Below are 20,688 nucleotides of genomic sequence, written 5' to 3'. Positions count from 1 at the left end.
CTTCCTGACCCCAAATATGGCGATCAGCTGAACCCTAAGCATGTGGGCAAGATTCACCAGCCAGATACCCAGGAAAGAATTCTCTGTAGTAACTCAGATCCCACCCCATCTAACATCCCATCAAAGGCCATTGGGCCTATTTACCATGAATATTTAAAGATCAATTAATTGCCAAAATCATGTTATCCCATCATACCATCTCCTCCATAAATTTATCGAGTTTAATTTTAAAGCCAGATAGGTCTTTTGCCCCACTGCTTCCCTTGGAAGGCTATTCCAAAACTTCACTCCTCTGATGGTTAGAAACCTTCGTCTAATTTCAAGGCTAAACTTCCCAATGACCAGTTTATATCCATTTGTTCTTGTGTCCACATTGGTACTGAGCTTAAATAATTCCTCTCCCTCTCCGGTATTTATCTTTTACCATGGCAATGAAAGGAAAGGGGGGGGGGAAGGAGAGAGATTCTAGTCGGAACTTTTGAATTCCATTTTATGATTTCAAAGTGTGTTTTTCTTCTGCATCAGAATGAAACTGAGAGCTTTTGACATTGTGTGTGAAACGGTTCCTCTCCTCCAGTGCGGTATTATTGGTCACCCTAGAGAGCTCAGCTCTGTCCCTACTGCCCAATGGATTGGGTCATGTCTGGTACCCGGGAGATGCGGGTTCCAATCACTCGATGGCCTGATTTGAAGCTGGGAGTTGAACTGGTCTTTCACATCCCATGCATGTAGCCTAACCACCAGGCTCAATAGTTGAAGAACCTCTCTCTAGCAATTCATTCTGTATTTTAGAAACCTCCATACCACGACTAACACTCCACATGCAATGATAGAAATAACGAGAGTCTGAAACTGGAGCTAGGCTGTACCTGGGTTCTGAGTATTTACCTGTGCGGGACGGGCTATTGGCCCGTTGAATTGGTAAGACCCTGTACTCAGCAGCCAGACTCCAAATCCAAGCACAGCCACAGACCTTTTGTCATATATTGGGCAATTCATTTCTTATACCCTCATAGCCTCAGTTTTCTATTTGTTGAAAACCAGGACAATCTTTCCTCTTCCACCAGGGTGCTGTGAATGCCCAGAGACCAGAGCCAGAAAGAATAACTAAGTGCTTAGCATGTGTCTGGTTAAAATTTGTGAAAGAAGCTTGACCTGCTACTATGAGTGATGTGTCTGATCTGTGGATAATTACCCATTTCTCTCAAGCATGTGACGGATCAGCACTTTCAAGAGAGACTGAATAATTCTAGGTTTCAGAGTAACAGCTGTGTTAGTCTGTATTCGCAAAAAGAAAAGGAGGACTTGTGGCACCTTAGAGACTAACCAATTTATTTGAGCATGAGCTTTCGTGAGCTACAGCTCACTTCCTCAGATGCATATCGTGGAAACTGCAGCAGGCTTTATATACACACAGAGAATATGAAACAATACCTCCTCCCACCCCACTGTCCTGCTGGTAATAGCTTATCTAAAGTGATCATCAAGTTGGGCCATTTCCAGCACAAATCCAGGTTTTCTCACCCTCCACCCCTCCCTCCCCCAACAAATTCACTCTCCTGCTGGTAATAGCCCATCCAAAGTGACAACTCTCTACACAATGTGCATGATAATCAAGTTGGGCCATTTCCTGCACAAATCCAGGTTCTCTCACCCCCTCACCCCCCTCCCAAAAACCACACACACAAACTCACTCTCCTGCTGGTAATAGCTCATCCAAACTGACCACTCTCAAAGTTTAAATCCAGGTTGCGGGGCTGTCTGTAGGCAAGGACTGGCCTGTCTCCCAAGATTTGTGAGAGTGTTGGGTCATCCTTTAGGATAGGTTGTAGATCCTTAATAATGCATTGGAGGGGTTTTGGTTGGGGGCTGAAGGTGACGGCTAGTGGCGTTCTGTTATTTTCTTTGTTAGGCCTGTCCTGTAGTAGGTAACTTCTGGGAACTCTTCTGGCTCTATCAATCTGTTTCTTTACTTCCGCAGGTGGGTATTGTAGTTGTAAGAAAGCTTGACAGAGATCTTGTAGGTGTTTGTCTCTGTCTGAGGGGTTGGAGCAAATGCGGTTGTATCGCAGAGCTTGACTGTAGACGATGGATCGTGTGGTGTGGTCAGGGTGAAGGCTGGAGGCATGCAGGTAGGAATAGCTGTCAGTAGGTTTCCGGTATAGGGTGGTGTTTATGTGACCATTGTTTATTAGCACTGTAGTGTCCAGGAAGTGGATCTCTTGTGTGGACTGGACCAGGCTGAGGTTGATGGTGGGATGGAAGTTGTTGAAATCATGGTGGAATTCCTCAAGGGCTTCTTTTCCATGGGTCCAGATGATGAAGATGTCATCAATATAGCGCAAGTAGAGTAGGGGCGTTAGGGGACGAGAGCTGAGGAAGCGTTGTTCTAAATCAGCCATAAAAATGTTGGCATACTGTGGGGCCATGCGGGTACCCATAGCAGTGCCGCTGATCTGAAGGTATACATTGTTTCTGAGGCTGTAGATAAAGGGGTTGTTTATCTCCTCCCACCCCACAGCAGGACAGTGGGGTGGGAGGAGGTATTGTTTCATGATCTCTGTGTGTATATAAAGTCTGCTGCAGTTTCCACAGTATACATCCAATGAAGTGAGCTGTAGCTCACGAAAGCTCATGCTCAAATAAATTGGTTAGTCTCTAAGGTGCCACAAGTACTCCTTTTCTTTTTGCGAATACAGACTAACACGGCTGTTACTCTGAAACCTATATTTATCAGTGATAACGATGATAAGCCTGTTTAATACAACTGCTACATTTGAGCTCAGAAACTTTTACGCTTTTAATGACCTCTAATTTAATCAGGAAACTTTATTTTCTTTGCATCAGAATTATAATAAAAAATTTACCCCCAATTGCCTCCCAGGGCACACAACTCATCAGTTGGCAAAGAAAGATCTAATCTGCCCTCAACATCCCATAAACCATTTGATTGAATCTAATAATTTCACCATTTAGCCCACAACTTGTGGTTGAAGTAGAAGATATCTTCTAGAAAGACATCCAAACTCAGTGTAAAGACTTCACGTGATGGAATATCCACCACATCTCTAGGTAAATTGCCCCAATACTTAATAGCTCTCACCCTTAAAAATGTGCACCTTACTTCTTGTTTGAATCTGTCTAACTTCAGCTTCCAACCATGGGATATTTTTTTCTGCTAGATTAAGGAATCTTCTACTATCAGAAATCTTTTCCCCATGTAGGCATTTGTACACCACAGAGTCATCTCTGAACCTTTTCTTCAATAATCTAAACATAGACTGAACGTCATTACTACATTCTGTTGCTCCACCACTCTGTATTCCTTGCTAAATTCTTTTTATACCCCTTTTGTAGAGCAGTGACATAAATGTAGTAGCTAAAGTCCCACTTATATATACCTTCTAGTGATAGACTCAAGGAAACTCAATCTATTCAGCTTAGCAAAGGGAAGTTTAAGAGCCTGGTGACTTGGTTAGAGTCCAAAGTACGGACATGAGGAGCAAATGGACTCTTCTATGTAGCAGAGAAACACATATCATGAGCCATTGGAAGGAAGTTGAAGCAAGACAAATTCAAACTGGAAATAAGGTGTAAATTTTAACGGTGAGTATAATCAACGATGTAACAATTTACCAAGGGTTGTGGTGGATTCTTGATAGCTGACCATTTTTAAATGAAGATTGGATTTTTTTTTCCCTAAAAGTTCTGTTCCAGGAGTTTTTCCTGTGAAGTTCTTGGCCTGTGTTACACAGGATTTCAGACAAGATGATCAAAATGGTCCCTTCTGGCCTTCTAATCTACGAATTTATGAACTGTGGAACATCAGAAAATAGGAATAGCGTACCTTTGTTACATTTCTTTACCTTTTCAGACTGGTTGAGGAACGGATGCTGTCATTTAGAAATGAAATAACCATCTCTCTCTCTCTTTCGCTGAATTGCTTTCTCCATCTCTGTTGCTCTTCCCAGCATGTTGCCTCTGTCCATCTGGGAAATAAACTTTGCCTTCAGCCACTCTTCAAATAAGGTTTTGAAAGTGCCATGACTTCACCTGAGCTCTGGCAGAGCCAGTGGGAAATTACCAGAGGCAAGAAATCTCATAGGACACCTTGAGGTATGTGATCAAATTGAACACAAAAATTGTCATCTTTTTAATGGCTCCAATTTTCAGAAGAGCCTAAGGAAGTTATGCACAGAGCTCCCAGGGGATTCAGGTGCTCAAATCCCTTAGGAATCTTTGAAAATCCTAAGGAAATCAGGGTGTGTTTGTGGGTGTAGCTGAGTGAATAATGTGACTTGCAATTAAAACAAATAAAAGTGTTTTGAGGTTGAACCAATTTTTTTTTCTTTTTTTGGTGAATGCAAAAGTAAAACCCCCCAAATCCTCGCGTGCCCCGTGACAGAGCTGAAACGCCTCGTTTCCGTTCTGACCATTGAAAATGTTTCTGTTTTTTTAAAATAAAAGTAAGAAAATTTTGAGACATTGTTTTGCTCAGAAAAACTGAAACATTTCAGGTGGAAAATGCTGCAGTGAAAATGTGGCTAACCCAATTCAGTGAAACCAGCATGAAACTTCCAAACCCTGTCAGTGTTGCTAAATCAGTATTTTCGGTCAAAAAGAGGTGAGCATCTGTACCTGTGTTATACCATGTTTCTGTGTGAATTTCTTGATATTGAGATGGGCCAGAATGACATTCTCTTTACCAAATCAAATGGAAAGGTTAGATTATTGTTCCAGTAGAGGCTTGAGAGCCGTATTATCTTGGAGGCCACTACTAAAGAAGACGAGAGAATAGACTTCTATCCAAAGATAAGCAACACCAAGTCAGGACAACTGTATTATTGCAGTAATATTTAAAGTTTATATGGCATCAGAGACTTATGGCAGGACATGCTTGCCTGAACTGTCATTACATACCAATAGTTATAATCTAGGAAGATTACAGGGTTCTACAATTTTTCTCTGAGTGATGAAATCTCAGGTATATCTATTAGGCCCTGTTGCTGAGACTTTCCAAGCCACTATGGAGATCTGGACTCCTGATTCTGCAGTCTGCCAGAGGACTGGAGAAGGGTAAACATAGTAAAAACTTTATAAAGGGAAACAAGGTGGACTCAGGGAATCTAACTTAAATACCTGGAAAGATACTGGAACAAATTATTAAACAATCAATTTGTAAGCACCTAGAGGACAGTAGGATTATAAAGAATAGCCCGCATGAATTTGTCAAGAACAAATCATGCCAAACCAACCTAATTGCCTTCTTTGAGAGGGTTACGGGCTTAATGAATGTGGGGAGGCTGTAGAGGTGATTTATCTAGATTGCAATGCCTTTGACACAATCCCACATGGCAGTCTCATATGCAAGCTAGGGAAATGTGGTCTAGATGAAATTACTATCAGCTGGGTACAAAACTGGTTTAAAGACCATACGCAGAGAGTAGATATGAATGGTTCATATCTAGTGGGGGTCCCACAGGCATCAGTCCTCGGTCCACTACTACTCAATATTTTAATTAATGCCTTGGATAATGGAGTGTGTGAAAAAGTTCCTCCTCTACCTTGGTGGGTCTTGCACTTATTGATGGATTTGCTCACCTTTGAGCTTCACAGCAGCCCTCAGTCTGGCTGTTTTCATGAACCCACAGTCCAGGTCAACTCCTCCTGTTCTCCGACACTTCAATCTCTCTGGTCACGCGATTACAGACATGAAAGTTGCTATATTACAACAAAAAAACTTCAAATCCAGACTCCGGCGAGAAACTGTTGAATTAGAATTCATTTGCAAATTGGATACAATTAACTTAGGCTTGAATAGAGACTGGGAGTGGCTAAGTCATTATGCAAGGTAACCTATTTCCCCTTGTTTTTTCCTACCCCCCTCCCCCTCAGATGTTCTTGTTAAACCCTGGATTTGTGCTGGAAATGGCCCACCTTGATTATCATACACATTGTAAGGAGAGTGGTGACTTTAGATAAGCTATTACCAGCAGGAGAGTGGGTTTGTGTGTGTGTGTGGGAGGAGGGGGGGGGTGAGAAAACCTGGATTTGTGCTGGAAATGGCCCAACTTGATTATCATACACATTGTAAGGAGAGTGATCACTTTAGATAAGCTATTACCAGCAGGAGAGTGGGGTGGGAGGAGGTATTTTTTCATGCTTTGTGTGTATATAAAAAGATCTTCTACACTTTCCACAGTATGCATCCGATGAAATGAGCTGTAGCTCACAAAAGCTTATGCTCAAATAAATTGGTTAGTCTCTAAGGTGCCACAAGTACTCCTTTTCTTTTTGCGAATACAGACTAACATGGCTGTTACTCTGAAATTTGTAAATCCAGGTGCCCTGATTAGCCTGCCTTAATTGATTGTAGCAGCTTCTTGATTGGCTGCAGGTGTTCTAATCAGCCTGTCTGTCTGAATTGTCTCTAGAAGGTTCCTGATTGTTCTGGAACCTTCCCTGTTACCTTACCCAGGGAAAAGGGACCTACTTAACCTGGGGCTAATATATCTGCCTTCTATTACTCTCCTGTAGCCATCTGGCCCGACCCTGTCACAAGTGCTTATACAATTTATGGATGACACCAAGCTGCGAGGGGTTGCAAACACTTTGGAGGACAGTACTAGAATTCAAAATAGTCTTGACAAATTAGGGGATTGGTCTGAAATCAACAAGAGGAAATTCAAGAGAGACAATTACAAGTCAGTACACTTTGGAAGGAGGAAAAAACAATTGCACAACTACAAAATGGACAACATAGCACTAAGTGTTAGAACTATTGAGAAGGATCTGGGCCTTAATTAAAAACTTTCCAACCAGAAGTAAGATGGAGAGATAAGAAACTAGGCTGAGATGTTCAAAGAAGCCTGAGTAAGGCACCACACTACCATTGAATCCAAAATAAAAGCTCATTTGAAAATTCCAGACCAAATTAACTACTTCATGGGTACATTTGGGCAAGGCACTTAATCTATTCTGTGCCTCATTTTACCATCTATAGAAGCTGGGGGGTGAGACTGTGAAGATAAAACCCATCAATGATTATGAGGCACTTAGTGGTTGTAAACTCAGTGTAACTTGCTTCTGTCAATGTTGTGTCTGTTCTGTGGAGCCATACACCTGGGTATCCAGTGTTTCCTAGTCCAGCTCTTTTCAAAAGAATTTGAAATTAATTCCCCAAACAATAGACTTGACCAAACTTTATTTTTTTTAAAAAAAAGCAGATGTAGAAGAGGCTATTGCACAGAATTTGGCTACATGTTGCAACACTGATTTATGCTTTTCTAATTATTAGTATTACATGTCTTGCCTCCATCAAGAAGCACAACACAACTTGGGGAACAACTTTGTCCTGTTATGACTGAAAGCAATTCTTAGGGCAAGTTTAACACTCTTGTTTCTGAGGCTACAGATGAAGGAGTTGAGGAATGGGTACACTACAGTGTTCACCAGAGCCACCCCTTTGTTGATTTCCAGAGATAAGTATCCTGTGGGCCTGACATACAAAACAAAGCAGCTTCCATAGGCCATCACTACAACATTTAGAGGGGAAGCGCAGGTGGCAAAGGCTTTCTGCCTCCCAGTGGCAGATGGGATTCTCAGGATAGAGTAGAAGATGGAAGCGTATGAGATCATGGTTAAACATAATGAAGTCAACACTATGGATGGCTGCAAAATGGAATCTACCCTCTTAATTAGTTGGGTATTGGTGCAGGAGAGTTGGAAAAGGGGGGGTGCTGTCACAAAAGAAATGGTTGATCAAATTTGGGCCACAGAATCTCAGCTGGTACACCAGGACCATCCGTAAACTTATAACCAGGAAACCTCCCACCCAAGAAACAAAAACTAGTTGAATGCAGAGTCTCTGTTTCATGATGGCAGCATATCACAACGGGTGGCAGATGGCAACATAGCGGTCAAAGGACATGACCATGAGAAGGATGAACTCCACAGCTCCCAGGGCGAAATAGAAGTAGGATTGGGCCATGCAGGCAAGGAATGAGATGGTTTTGCTGTCTGAGAGAAAGTTCAACAGCATCTTGGGGTTTGTGACCGAGGTGAACCAGATCTCCAAGAAGGACAGATTGCTGATGAAAAAGTACATGGGTGTGTGGAGTCGGTGATCCACCCACACTATGAAAATGATTAATGAGTTCCCGGTTAGTGTGACCAAGTAGGTCAGTAAAAGAACAAAGAAGAGAAACATCTGGCGTTTGTCACGAACTCCGGAAAACCCCAAGAGCATGAATTCAGCCACTGTGGTTTCATTTGCTTCCTCCATTTCTGATTTCAGTTTCCCCTGTAGAAAGAGCAACAATAAAAAAATAAGAGCATGAACCTTTATCTATCACATTTATGGATTCAACCACAATGTTCTGGAGGGTTGTGAGACAGAAAAGCTGAACACTTGAGATCACACACTAAGGAAGGAGACAGAGAATTAGTGAGATTGATAAAGAACATGAGTTCCCAGGATAACTAAGGTGATGTGTCCACTGTATTTTATATAACAAATTAAACCTGAGGAAAGAGCTGGTTTCCAAATAATTGTCTTTGCTCAGTATTCACAAACAAGCAACACCTGGCTATACACACACAGCTCCTCTCAGTGCTTTCTGGTGCCTTCTAAATCTCAGACCATAGCGAGCACAACTAGAGAGAGCTCACCAACTATTTAAAGAGATCTTACCCTGTTTCTACAAAGTACACAGGAATTACATGGGGCCTTTGTCACTCTCGTATTGGAGAACCTCGCAAATACTGGTGGATTCTTACAGCAGCTGTGTGAGGTATTATCTGAATTTTACAGATGGGAACAGCTTAGAAGAAGTGACTTTCCCAAGATCACACAGGGAGTTTGTTTGTGAGGGAGGCGCAGTAAAAAATAGTGTCTGAAACACGTATGTAATCTGGTACCAGGATAGGGGAAGAAAGTGAGATGCCAGCTAGAAAACAATTTCAATTTAGGGCTTCAATGTTTGTTTTCATTCTGCATTTCTGGGCAGTTGTAGAGATCACTCTTTTCCAACCTAGAGCCCAGTGTGTAGGGTACAGTGTTAGAACACATGAGGACAAGATTAAAATCCCTGCTCTGCCTTACTTGGAGCCAGCATTTTAATCGGGTGCCTCCCATTTTAGGCTAGTGCCTAACCAGCAGGTTATACCACATTCAACCACAATGTTCTGGAGGCCTATGAGACAGAAAAGATGTACACTCAAGGTATGGCAAGCTCACAAGCTAATGAAGGAAATAGAGAATTTCTGAGATTGGCAGAGAACATGGTTTCCCAGGCTAACTAGTTCGATCTGTCTATTGCTGATTATATAACAAATGAAACCTGAAGAAAGAGCTGGTCCCCAAATAAATGTCTTTGTTTGATATTCACAAACAAGGAAAGCCAGGCTACATATGTACAGTTCCTCCCACTGCTTTCTTAGAACACAGCGAGCACAACTAGAGAGCTGACCAACTATTTACAGAACTGTTACCCTGTTTTCTAGACACTATACAGTCAGTAGGTGGACTGTGGGCCCAATCTAGACCACAAGACACTTTTGAATGCACCCCAAAAGCTTTTTATTTACTTATTATCATTATTGTTATTTTTTTTCCCTATGGGATGTGAACCTTAACTATACCTTGACCAAGGAACTTTGACCTTGACAAAAAAAAATGACCACGTTTGCTGCATAAGAATCACATGGGCCTTATTACTCTTGTATCGGAGATTCTTTCAAATACTGGTGGATTCTTACAGCACCCGTGTGAGGTATTATCTGAATTTTACAGATGGGAACAGCTTAGGCCAAGTGACTTTCCCAAGATCACCCGGGGAGTTTTAGGTATATATGGAATGCAAGGCCTATAGGCCCCCCCCCCCCCACACACAGCAAAAAAAGACAAGCAATTAGCCTCATTCTTATCTGGGGTACGTTGCTGTAGCCCCACTGAGTTCAACTGAGCTATTGCAATTTAATCCAGCTGTGGTTCTGAGTCAACATATTGATCCTGACTGCTGTGCTAAAGAAAATATAAATAACCGACTGTCCCTTTTGATGCTCCCTATTCTTTATATAACCCCACCATCCTACACACACACACACTTTTAAACCTTTTACAACACCCAAATTTGGCATTACTTGAAATGTCTAAACTGACACTCAGGGTCTGATTGTTAAAGCTATTTGGGCACCAAAAGATGAAATCAGTGCGAGTTTGGCATGTCTTGCTTTCGAAAATCCCACTAGGTGGCTAATGTCCTTTAAAATCTGCCTCTGAGATATGCTACCTAAGAGGTATGCTGTATTTCAAGGAATTAGTCTGACTTACATATCAGAGGGAAAAAATATTCCCATCCACTGCAGTAGCCAGAACATGAAATTCTCTGAACTGTGGTATGCAAGGAATCAAAGAAAAACAAACATAAAAAAGAATACATTGTGGGGTGAGGTGGAGAGTAATCCCTTCCTGACCTCCCACAAGTGACCAGCTGAAATCCTGAATCATGACCATGAACTCAATACATAAATGGGAAGGGACCCACAGGGCTACTGAGCCCTGCTCCCCCACCATCACAACCAACCCCATCATACAAACCCACTCATAAATTTGTCCTGCTCTCTCCATTACACTTAAAGTCTTAAAACTAATTAAGAGAGAGCTGGCTTAATGGATGAGTGGGACTGTACGACAGGGCTGCTTGTGATATTAAATAGGATCCTAATCAGAATTTCCTTTATTAGTGTTTCAGACATTGTAAGTAATTTTGGTATTTACTTCTCTTGAAATACAGAGGGATGAATTTGCACATGCTTTTGAATCATCTTTTGATAGATCTGAGTATTAATTGCTACAGGTCGTTTCCTCAGCTGATGTGAATTTAGCTCCACTCAGATCCATAAATTCATTGTTTTAAATAAAACAGAGTAAAGTTATAAACTGAGCTAACAAAATACAACAGTTACAAATTCACTCACACTGCCAAGGTTCTGTCAGGTAGATGTTATAACCTGGCATTAGTAACTCTTCCCTCTTTGATACAGGAACGCACGAGAGTTATCCACTGTCAATCCAGGTCTGGAATTCTGAGACAATCGGTACAGTCGAAATATCAGATGAACTGATATCTCCCTGGCAGGTCTGTCTCTCTCTAACATTACACCTCACTCCTATTCTACTCCCGGCTCCTGACCGCTAACTTCCTACTTTCAAGACAGTTCTACAATCCCTTCTCCATCGGATGAGTGATCTTCAGATTTGCTTGAAGTGTTGAAATGTCCAGTGACTCTTTCTGCCTTTAAATCAAAGAGAGAGAGAGATCGCAAGGCCAGGGTTTTTGCAACCAGGGACTATGTCAATGCTGACTGTTTACTTGTAGTCTCGGTCTCAGAATTGCTCTCCCTAATCTGGAATTTAAGTGGCTGTCTCTGTCCTCAGTTCTAAGTGACTCTCAGTAGCGTGGCATCCCCTTTTCAGTGCCTCTTTGCCCTGGGACGCCTCAGTAGAAGCACTGAGTAATTCCCTGGGGCTCCGCTTGCTGGGGATTTACAGCACAGAACTCCTGCAGGTGTTAATCAGTATACACTAGTGGAAGGTCTGTCCATAGGGTTTCTCTCTCCCCCCACCAGCACTACAGTATCTGACCACCTTGCCAAGGCTAATGTACTTATCCTCACAATGCCCCCTACCCATTTTACAAACAGGGAGCTGGGGCACAAGGGAGCTGAGTGCCAGATTGTTAAAGATATTTAGGCACCTAAAGATGTACGAAGGCTCCAAGTGGGATTATGAAAGGCATCTAAGCATCTGGCCTGTAATATACATAGATTTGGAAACCTTTAAGTTTTATGGATAAATGTAAATGAATGTGAATTTCACTATATAAATGAAAAAAAAATTTCCATCACTAATAATCCACATTTACAGTTAAGCACAGTAAGAAAAATGCTGTTTGAGAACAGATTTTGATGTCAAGATATTTGCTTTGTACATTTTGACACAAGATGTGGACAATTTGTGCTTTAACGCTTAACAAGCTTCAAGTTTTTGAATCTTAAAGTCTACAATCCTTAAAAAAAATATTCTCTGACCCCCCCCACTATCATTTCCCCCAACTGTGAAAATTTTAAAAGTCAAAGTTTTAAAAAGTGACAATAAGAACATTGATATGAACCATCGAAATTATAAAAAGATTAAAAAATTCCAATTCTGCCAAGTCTAGAAATGCAGGAGTTCAGACTAGGTGATAGGGTGGTCCCTAGCTGAGAACCTATCCAAGGTACTTATCTGACCCCCCACTACCACAGAATCTCAGCCCCTCTCAATGTGTAATGTATTTATGGTCATAACATCACTATGAAGTAAGGAAGGACTCTTCCCTTTGTACAGATGGGGAACTGAGGCAAAAGGAGACTTAGGGCCAGATTTTCAATGGTATTTAGGCACCTAAAGATGTAGGAAGGCACGAAGAGGAATTATGAAAGGCAACTAGTTTGAGGTCTGGTCTACACTCAGGGGGGGATCCATCTATATTATGTGAATAACATAGCTGATGTCGATGTACTTAGATCTACTCACCACAGTGTCTGCACTGCGGTAAGTCGATGGCTGACGCTCTCCCATCGATTCCGCCTGTGCCTCTCGCCCTGGTGGAGTATCGGAGTCAACGGGAGAGTGCACGGTGGTCAATTTATCCTGTCTAGACTAGACACGAGAAATCGACCCCCGCTGGATCGATCGCTGCCCCTCGATCCAGCAGGTAATGTAGACACGCCCTGAGAATCTCACTGGGGTTTAGGCAGTGAGCAGTGTAGCTACAACAGAATGTAGGCAGTTTTGCACATGCCCATGGACAGAAACTTAAACACCATGGAGACTTCATCAGCAGGAATTTAGGCACCCAGGGAATTCAGGTGAGTCCAGGTTTAGGTGACAGTGGAGTAGAGGTTTTGAGCAGCTCTTTGGGGCCTAAATATTGGACTTAGGTGTCTAAATCTCATGTTATCTAGCCCCTAAATTCCTTTGTAGCTTTTCCTGCAAGGGCCTGGGTCATGCTTGAAAACAAGGCAATTTAATTCAGACCTACCTGGACTTTATATACCATTTTATCTCTTTTTAAAATGAATAGTTTCAAGGACTGACCTTCTTTGAGCAACCCATAAGCCTCACTACAGCATCTCTCAAGACCTCCTTAACTCTATCATTCCTGAGGCTGTAGATGAAAGGGTTCAACAGGGGTATCACCACCTCAGTGAGCAGAGAAGCTCCTTTTTCAGAAGCCAAGGATTGGTTGTGCTGCGGTCGGACATGCAGAAAAATGGAACTCCCGTAGGCAAGGGTTACTACGGTGAGGTGAGAGACGCAAGTGGAAAAGGCTTTTTTGGGCCCTTGGACGGAGGGGATCCTAAGGATAGTGGCTATGATGTGGGTGTAGGACTCTATGGTCAATGTTAAGGAGCTCCATGATACAATGGAGGAGAGAATGAAGTCTAGCATTTTGAGGTAGCTGGTGTCGACACAGGAAGCTTTTCGCAGAGGGTTGATAAGACCAAATAAATGGTCTAGTTCTTGGCTGCAGAAAGGTAGCCTGGTGTACACTATGGTTGGACCAAGCATGGATAGAGAAGCTACCATCCAACAGCTAAGGAGAAGCCTGGAGCACACCCTGCCATTCATAATGACTGTGTAGCATAAGGGCTTGAAGATGGCTACATATCTTTTGAAGGACATCACCTTCAGTAAGCACATAAGAACGGCTATACTGGGTCAGACCAAAGGTCCATTGAGCCCGGTATCCTGTCCGCCAATGTGGCCAATGCCAGGTGCCCCAGAGGGAGTGAACCTAAGAGGTATCAAATGATTTCTCTCCTGCCATCCATCTCCACCCTCTGACAAACACAGGCTAGGGACACCATTCCTTACCCATCCTGGCTAATAGTCATTAATGGACTTAACCTCCATGAATTTATCCCTTTTAAACCCTGCTATAGGCCTAGCCTTCACAACCTCCTCAGGCAAGGAGTTCCCCAGGTTGACTGTGCGCTGAGTGAAGAAGAACTTCCTTTTATTTGTTTTAAACCTGCTCCCCATTAATTTCATTTGGTGGCCCCTAGTTCTTATATTATGGGAACAAGTAAATAACTTTTCCTTATTCACTTTCTCACACCACTCATGATTTTATAGACCTCTATCATATCCCCCCTTAGTCTCCTCTTTTCCAAGCTGAAAAGTCCTAGCCTCTTCAGCTTGGAAAAGAGGAGACTAAGGGGGGGATATGATAGAGGTATATCTATAGTATACTATATCTATAGTAGGACAAACTCCACTGTGCACAGGAAGATGAAGAAGAAGGTTTGGGCCAGACAAGCAGTGATGGAGATGGTCTTCCTATCTGAAAGGAGGCTGACCAGCATTGTAGGGGAAATGACCGAGGTGAACAAGATGTCCAGGAAGGATAAGTTGCTGAGGAAGAAATACATGGCAGTGTGCAGGCAATGATGGAACCATATGACGGAAATGATGAGCATATTCCCCACGAGGGTGAGCAGGTAAAGCAGCAGCAGGACCACAAAGAGGAACATCTGCAGTTCTGAGGTGACCGGAAAAGCCAGCAGAATGAACGCTGACCCCACAGTTTGATTGAGAGGATTCATGTACAGTGTAGGTCCTGTGGGAGGATGGATATGAAAGGTGAGGGACCTAGAGAAAAACATTTCATGTAGTTGAAATAACATGTCTAGGGGGAAATTCATTTTATAAATAAAATTAAAATTAATGGGAACTGATTGTCTGGATCTGAAATGTGGCTTTGTAAGTCTCAGCTTTAAATCTCAAAAATGATTGAAGATCTAGGGAAAGAACCTTCACAAACGTATAGAATCATAGAAATATAGGCGGGGCAGGGACCTCAGTAGGTCAGCTAGTCCAGTCCCCTGCACTGCTGTGGGACTAAGTGCTACGCAGATCATCAATGACAGGTGCTTGTGTAACCTGTTCATAGAAACCTGCAAAGACAGAGATTCCACCGCCTTGTTAGGTCATTTGTTCTAATGCTTAACTACCCTTAACATTGGGAAGTGTTTCCTCCTGTCCAACCGAAATCTCGTTTGCTGCAATTTCAGCTCATGACGTCTTTAATCCGTGAATGTCAACCACACACAAACACATTTTTAGTTACTCACATGCACACAAATAAATGAATGATTTACCAGATCCGCCTCTCAGCTAGGAATTGAGCTCTTGACTTTTTAATCACTGCCAGCTTTCTTAACTCTTAATTCTTTTGAAAATGGAATTTCCTCAAACTCCCACATCCTATGAAAAAGTTTTTTAAACAAAAAATTCAGTTCAGAAGTTTCATCCCACGTACGAACACTCAACAACAAGGCCAGGAAAGATGTGTGGGTGCTCAGAAGTAACTGAGCAGCGTATACATGAAAATCACCTGACTAACATTTGCAGGTTCAGGTTTCTCTTAAGTTTCTTTCTTAAATTCTCTTAAGTAGCAGGTTCTCTCTCTCTCTCTCTCTCTCTCTCTCTCAAATATGTATACATAGATGTATATATTACATGTATGTTTTCTTACTGAGGTGGTGAAGCGTATTATGTAACATTTTGAGAAAATGGACTTTACAAATAAACTGCTTCTTGAAATAGAACAGCAGAAAATACATAATCAAATGGAAAGTCTGATTCACCAGTGAGTTGCTCCATTTTCAGATTCATATGAATTTGATTTCAATGTAGACCTCCACAAATTTTGAATTTTATTACTTCGTTGGCTGAGACAAAAAAGTCTTAGTTAAATAAAGTTTTGGGTGAACCAAAATTGTTTTTGTTATTCGGGGAGCAAGGAGAGTTTCTCCCACAAAAAAAGTAATCTTTTCAAGTTGAACAATTTCCTTGACCCCAAATGATTTTTCTTTGTCATCTTCTTTTGATTTCATTTTGTGACACTTTTTGGGTGCTTTTTACACTTTTTAATTTGCTGAAAACAAAGCTTGCTTAATTTCAAAAGGAAACATCATTTCAAATTAAAATGTCAAAACATCTTATTTTGGAAATATCAGAATGAACCATTTTGATTTTTTAATTTTTTTTGTCCCAAATGACTTCTGATATTTGACCCAAATTCACAAAAACTTGTCTGACATTTTTTGTGTGTGAATTAACTGTTATCCAAAAGATAAAAATAAATGCCAACCTCTATTTTAATGTGCTCACACTCGTGGAAAGCTGGACCGATACATTAGTAAATCAGGCCAGCAAAGCACAATATGAAATTGTTCATGTTTGGATAGCTCATGACACATCTGATGTCAGGTCTGTAGATATTAGTGGGCAGACTCCCATTGGAATCACTAGATAGATCCCCTTTGTTTTCAAAAGCAGGCGACACCATCATAAGATCTGAAAACCAATCGTAGCGGTTCAGATATACTCACACAGTGAATCCATGTAGAGATTACACCAGTTTTTCCTCTTTAAGAAGGTCTGAGAAATTCCATTTTCCAGCTGATTTCATTCAAAATATCAGTGCGCTGAACTGGAGCCAACATTTGAATTCTCAATTTGAAGTTGACCGGAGGCGGACAAGGTACCTACCTTCAAACAAAGAACAATATGAAGTTTAGTTAGATCCTTACTTTGTATATTAAGTTGATTGATAACTGATGATGAGTAACAGTAGTACTTATTAGCTTCTGCAGAAAATACAAAACACTTTCTTCATGAGCATAGAAAGGCAGACAAGCTGGGTTGGAGACAGAGAGATAGAGCTGAGGATGTGAGATGTACAAACAGAAGAAGATAGATATACAGAGCTCTAGTCTGAACTTCCCTGTTCTATGTCGATACAGCCAGCATTTGTGGAATAGTAACATCTACCTTTTTAAATATTCTTTCTATGGACTCGAGTCAAGCACACAACTTAAATTTAGGAATTCTGATTCGCTACTTCCAGACCTCTTCCCCCACCCTTCCTTCTGTACCTTTCATGTTTCTTCTTGCATTATAAACATAACAATTTCTTCACTGCTTATTTCAAGGCTTTGCTTTCCCTTGGGACACAATTAATTAGCGTAAGAATATCACCTGGGATGAACTTGCAGCAACTATTTAGGCTGCAGAGTCTGGTCTCGGCTCTCTCAAGGAAAAACAGAGTAAACTGTCTTTGAAACAGGTAAAGTTTGCCCCAGCTGAAGATGCCTTTCTGCTCCATTGACACAAGCACTTGCTTCCCCACACAGAGCTCTTTTAATATCTCTCAGTCATGAACCATCACCACAGCCCCTTCCTATTCCAGCCCTGGACACCTTTCTCCAGCCTCCCCTCCGCTGTTACCCTTCAACCCCTCAGGCTCCATCTAGTCAAATCCCAGGCTCACAAACCAAACAGTTCTGTTGAATCCACAGGGATTCTCCACCATCCCCAATTCCTGATGCTCCTCAGTCCTGATCAGCAGCCCCCTTCTATTCAAATCCTGACGTCACACAAACCCAGCTCTGCTGATGCCCCTCATTACAGACCCACGACCACCCTTCCAGAGAGCTGAACAAGAGGTCCTTGTGGCCTGAAAGCTTGTCTCTCTCATCAACAGAAGTTGGTGGAATAAAAGATACGACCTCATCCACCTTTTCTCTCCCACAGCCTCACTCTCATTGCAGCCCTGGGCTCCCACATCACACACATCTCTACCGAAGTCTCTGTCTCCTGACCCACAGCCCTTTTGCTATCCCAGCCCAGTGCTTCCCCTTCCCCATAGAACTGCAGATGCCCCTCAATCAGCACCCACAGGCTGTCTGCTGTTCAGAGCACAGCAGAACCCATAAAAATAGAGGGGCCTCATTTCTTTCTTCACTTACAATAAAGATTTTGTGTTTGGGATGGAAGAGCCTTTCTGGGGTTTTGACTCTCTCTATGCCTCTCAAAATCAGAAGCAAAAGTTTTCCCATATGTAGCTATTTGTTCTGTCTGAAATAGGAAAAAATGCCCAACATCTCAGCATATCAAAGCCTTGTCATGGGACTTTTATCATCTCCACGCAGTTACCACAGGTACAGCTGGTGAGCGTGTAGGACCCAATGGAATGGAGACCAAGATACTTGGTTTCTCTTCTCAGCTCTGCCTGACTTGCTGTGTGACCTTGATAAGTCATTTACATGTCTCTGTCCCTCCGTTTCCTACTCTGCATGGCTCCTATCACTATAGGGATGTGGGGGTCTGGGACTGACTGGACAAAGAGTCTGGGACTGGGAGCCAGTGGGGAATGGGGATAGTGTTCGGTGAGGAGGGAAAACACCTCTGATGAGAATCTGGGGTTCAGGGAGTAAACTGGGACTGGCTGGGCTAAGAGACTGGGGCAAGAAGCCAGGAAGTGGGGAGCCTGGACCATGGAGCCTGGTGGTGGTAGGTGACATCAGAGGAAGAGCCCAGGAGGGAGAAGATCTAGAAGTAATAGTAAGAGGAGTGCAGAGGTTGGGATTTGTAAGGGAGTCGAAGAGCAAACTGCACTACCTTAAAGCACCTGTTATTGAGTGACCAGAGAGATTGAAGTGTTCTCCTCCTGGTTTTTGAATGGTTTTGAATGTTATGATTCCTGATGTCAGATTTTTCTTTTGCGTAGAGACTGTCCGGTTTGGCCAATGTACATGGCAGAGGGGCACCGCTGGCATTGCTGGTCACTCAATAACAGACCTGAAAGTAGCAATTCTTCAACAAAAAAACTTCAGAAACAGACTCCAACGTGAAGCTGCAGAACTGGAATTAATTTGCAAACTGGATACCATCAGATTAGGCCTGGATAAAGACTGGAAGTGGTTGGGTCATTACAAAACCTAAACTTAATTTCCCCCATACTCATTTCCCCCTACTCTTACTCACACCTTCTTGTCAACTGTCTGTAATGGGCCACTCTCTTACCATTTCAAAAGTTATTTTTCCTCCCTTGGTATCCTGCTGTTAATTGACTTATCTCGTTAGACTGACCTCACACTTGGTAAAGCAGCCTCCATCCTTTCATGTATTTATACCTGTTCCTGTATTTTTCACTTCATGCATCTGATGAAGTGGATTCTAGCTCACAAAAGCTTATCCCCAAATAAATGTGTTAGTCTCTAAGGTGCGACAAGGACTCCTCGTTGTTTTTGCGGATACACACTAACACGGCTACCGCTCTGAAACCTGACACTATAGAGAGTTACTGTTCTAAGGGGCTTTTGCAGTCTGGGATATTTATCTGTCCCGCATCACTGTAGTGTCTGAGCACCGCACAGCCGTTAATGCATTTAGCTTCTCAACACCCCTGGGAAGTAGGGCAATTCTACTATCCCCATTTTATAAATGGGGAAACTGCGGCACAGAGCCCCAGGGTCACAGAGTTGGGGGTTGAACAGGGAATACATTCCCCATCTCCCAAGCCCTAGGGTAGATCCCAAACCAAGACAGGATTCATCTGAATTCAAAGCTCAATCACAGTATCCACGTACATAGCTTGTTATTAAGCTATTTTTCCCCCTCTGCAGCAGAGAGATATGAAAGGAGCATGTGTGAACCTTTACATATCCATTGACATTACTAAAAAGAAAAGGAGGACTTGTGGCACCTTAGAGACTAACCAATTTATTTGAGCATGAGCTTTCGTGAGCTACAGCTCACTTCATCAGATGTATACCGTGGAAACTGCAGCAGACTTTATATACACACAGAGAATATGAAACAATACCTCCTCCCACTCCACTGTCCTGCTGGTAATAGCTTATCTAAAGTGATCAACAGGTGGGCCATTTCCAGCACAAATCCAGGTTTTCTCACCCTCCACCCCCCCACACAAATTCACTCTCCTGCTGGTGCTAGCCCATCCAAAGTGACAACTCTTTACATAATCAAGTCGGGCTATTTCCTGCATAGATCCAGGTTTTCTCACATCCCCCCACCCCCATACACACACAAACTCACTCTCCTGCTGGTAATAGCTCATCTAAACTGACCACTCTCCAAGTTTAAATCCAAGTTAAACCAGAACATCGGGGCGGGGCTGTAGCTCACGAAAGCTCATGCTCAAATAAATTGGTTAGTCTCTAAGGTAATGTAAGCCCTCTACACCAACATTCCACACAAAGATGGACTACAAGCCATCAAGAACACTATCCCCGATAATGTCACGGCTAACCTGGTGGCTGAACTTTGTGACTTTGTCCTTACCCATAACTATTTCACATTTGGGGACAATGTATACCTTCAGATCAGCGGCACTGCTATGGGTACCCGCATGGCCCCACAGTATGCCAACATTTTTATGGCTGATTTAGAACAACGCTTCCTCAGCTCTCGTCCCCTAAAGCCCCTACTCTACTTGCGCTATATTGATGACATCTTCATCATCTGGACCCATGGAAAAGAAGCCCTTGAGGAATTCCACCATGATTTCAACAATTTCCATCCCACCACCAACCTCAGCCTGGTCCAGTCCACACAAGAGATCCACTTCCTGGACACTACAGTGCTAATAAACAATGGCCACATAAACACCACCCTATACCGGAAGCCTACTGACCGCTATTCCTACCTACATGCCTCCAGCTTTCACCCTGACCACACCACACGATCCATCGTCTACAGCCAAGCTCTGCGATACAACCGCATTTGCTCCAACCCCTCAGACAGAGACAAACACCTACAAGATCTCT

At 42.6% G+C, this 20,688-nt stretch overlaps 1 protein-coding gene and 1 pseudogene across 2 annotated transcripts; both read right to left on the bottom strand.

The window, feature by feature from the left end:
- Window positions 1-7,317: 7,317 nt before the first annotated feature.
- On the bottom strand, window positions 7,318-8,107 carry LOC311529345 (olfactory receptor 6E1-like; annotated as a pseudogene). The gene has a single exon. The product of its transcript is annotated as an olfactory receptor 6E1-like (transcript).
- A 5,025-nt stretch (window positions 8,108-13,132) lies between these two features.
- Window positions 13,133-14,655, bottom strand: LOC311529944 (olfactory receptor 6M1-like; the record flags this gene model as incomplete). Its single annotated transcript, XM_084646232.1, has 2 exons — window positions 13,133-13,763; window positions 14,324-14,655. 2 exons carry the CDS (start codon window positions 14,653-14,655, stop codon window positions 13,133-13,135), a joined length of 963 nt encoding a protein of 320 aa, XP_084502358.1.
- Window positions 14,656-20,688: the final 6,033 nt, after the last annotated feature.

Source organism: Lepidochelys olivacea (genome assembly GCF_965140295.1).
Source record: "Lepidochelys olivacea isolate rLepOli2 genome assembly, chromosome: 13".
Classification (NCBI taxonomy): Eukaryota; Metazoa; Chordata; order Testudines; family Cheloniidae; genus Lepidochelys; species Lepidochelys olivacea.
Note: the sequence above shows the minus strand (reverse complement) of the source record. Positions and strands in the feature narration are given on the sequence as shown.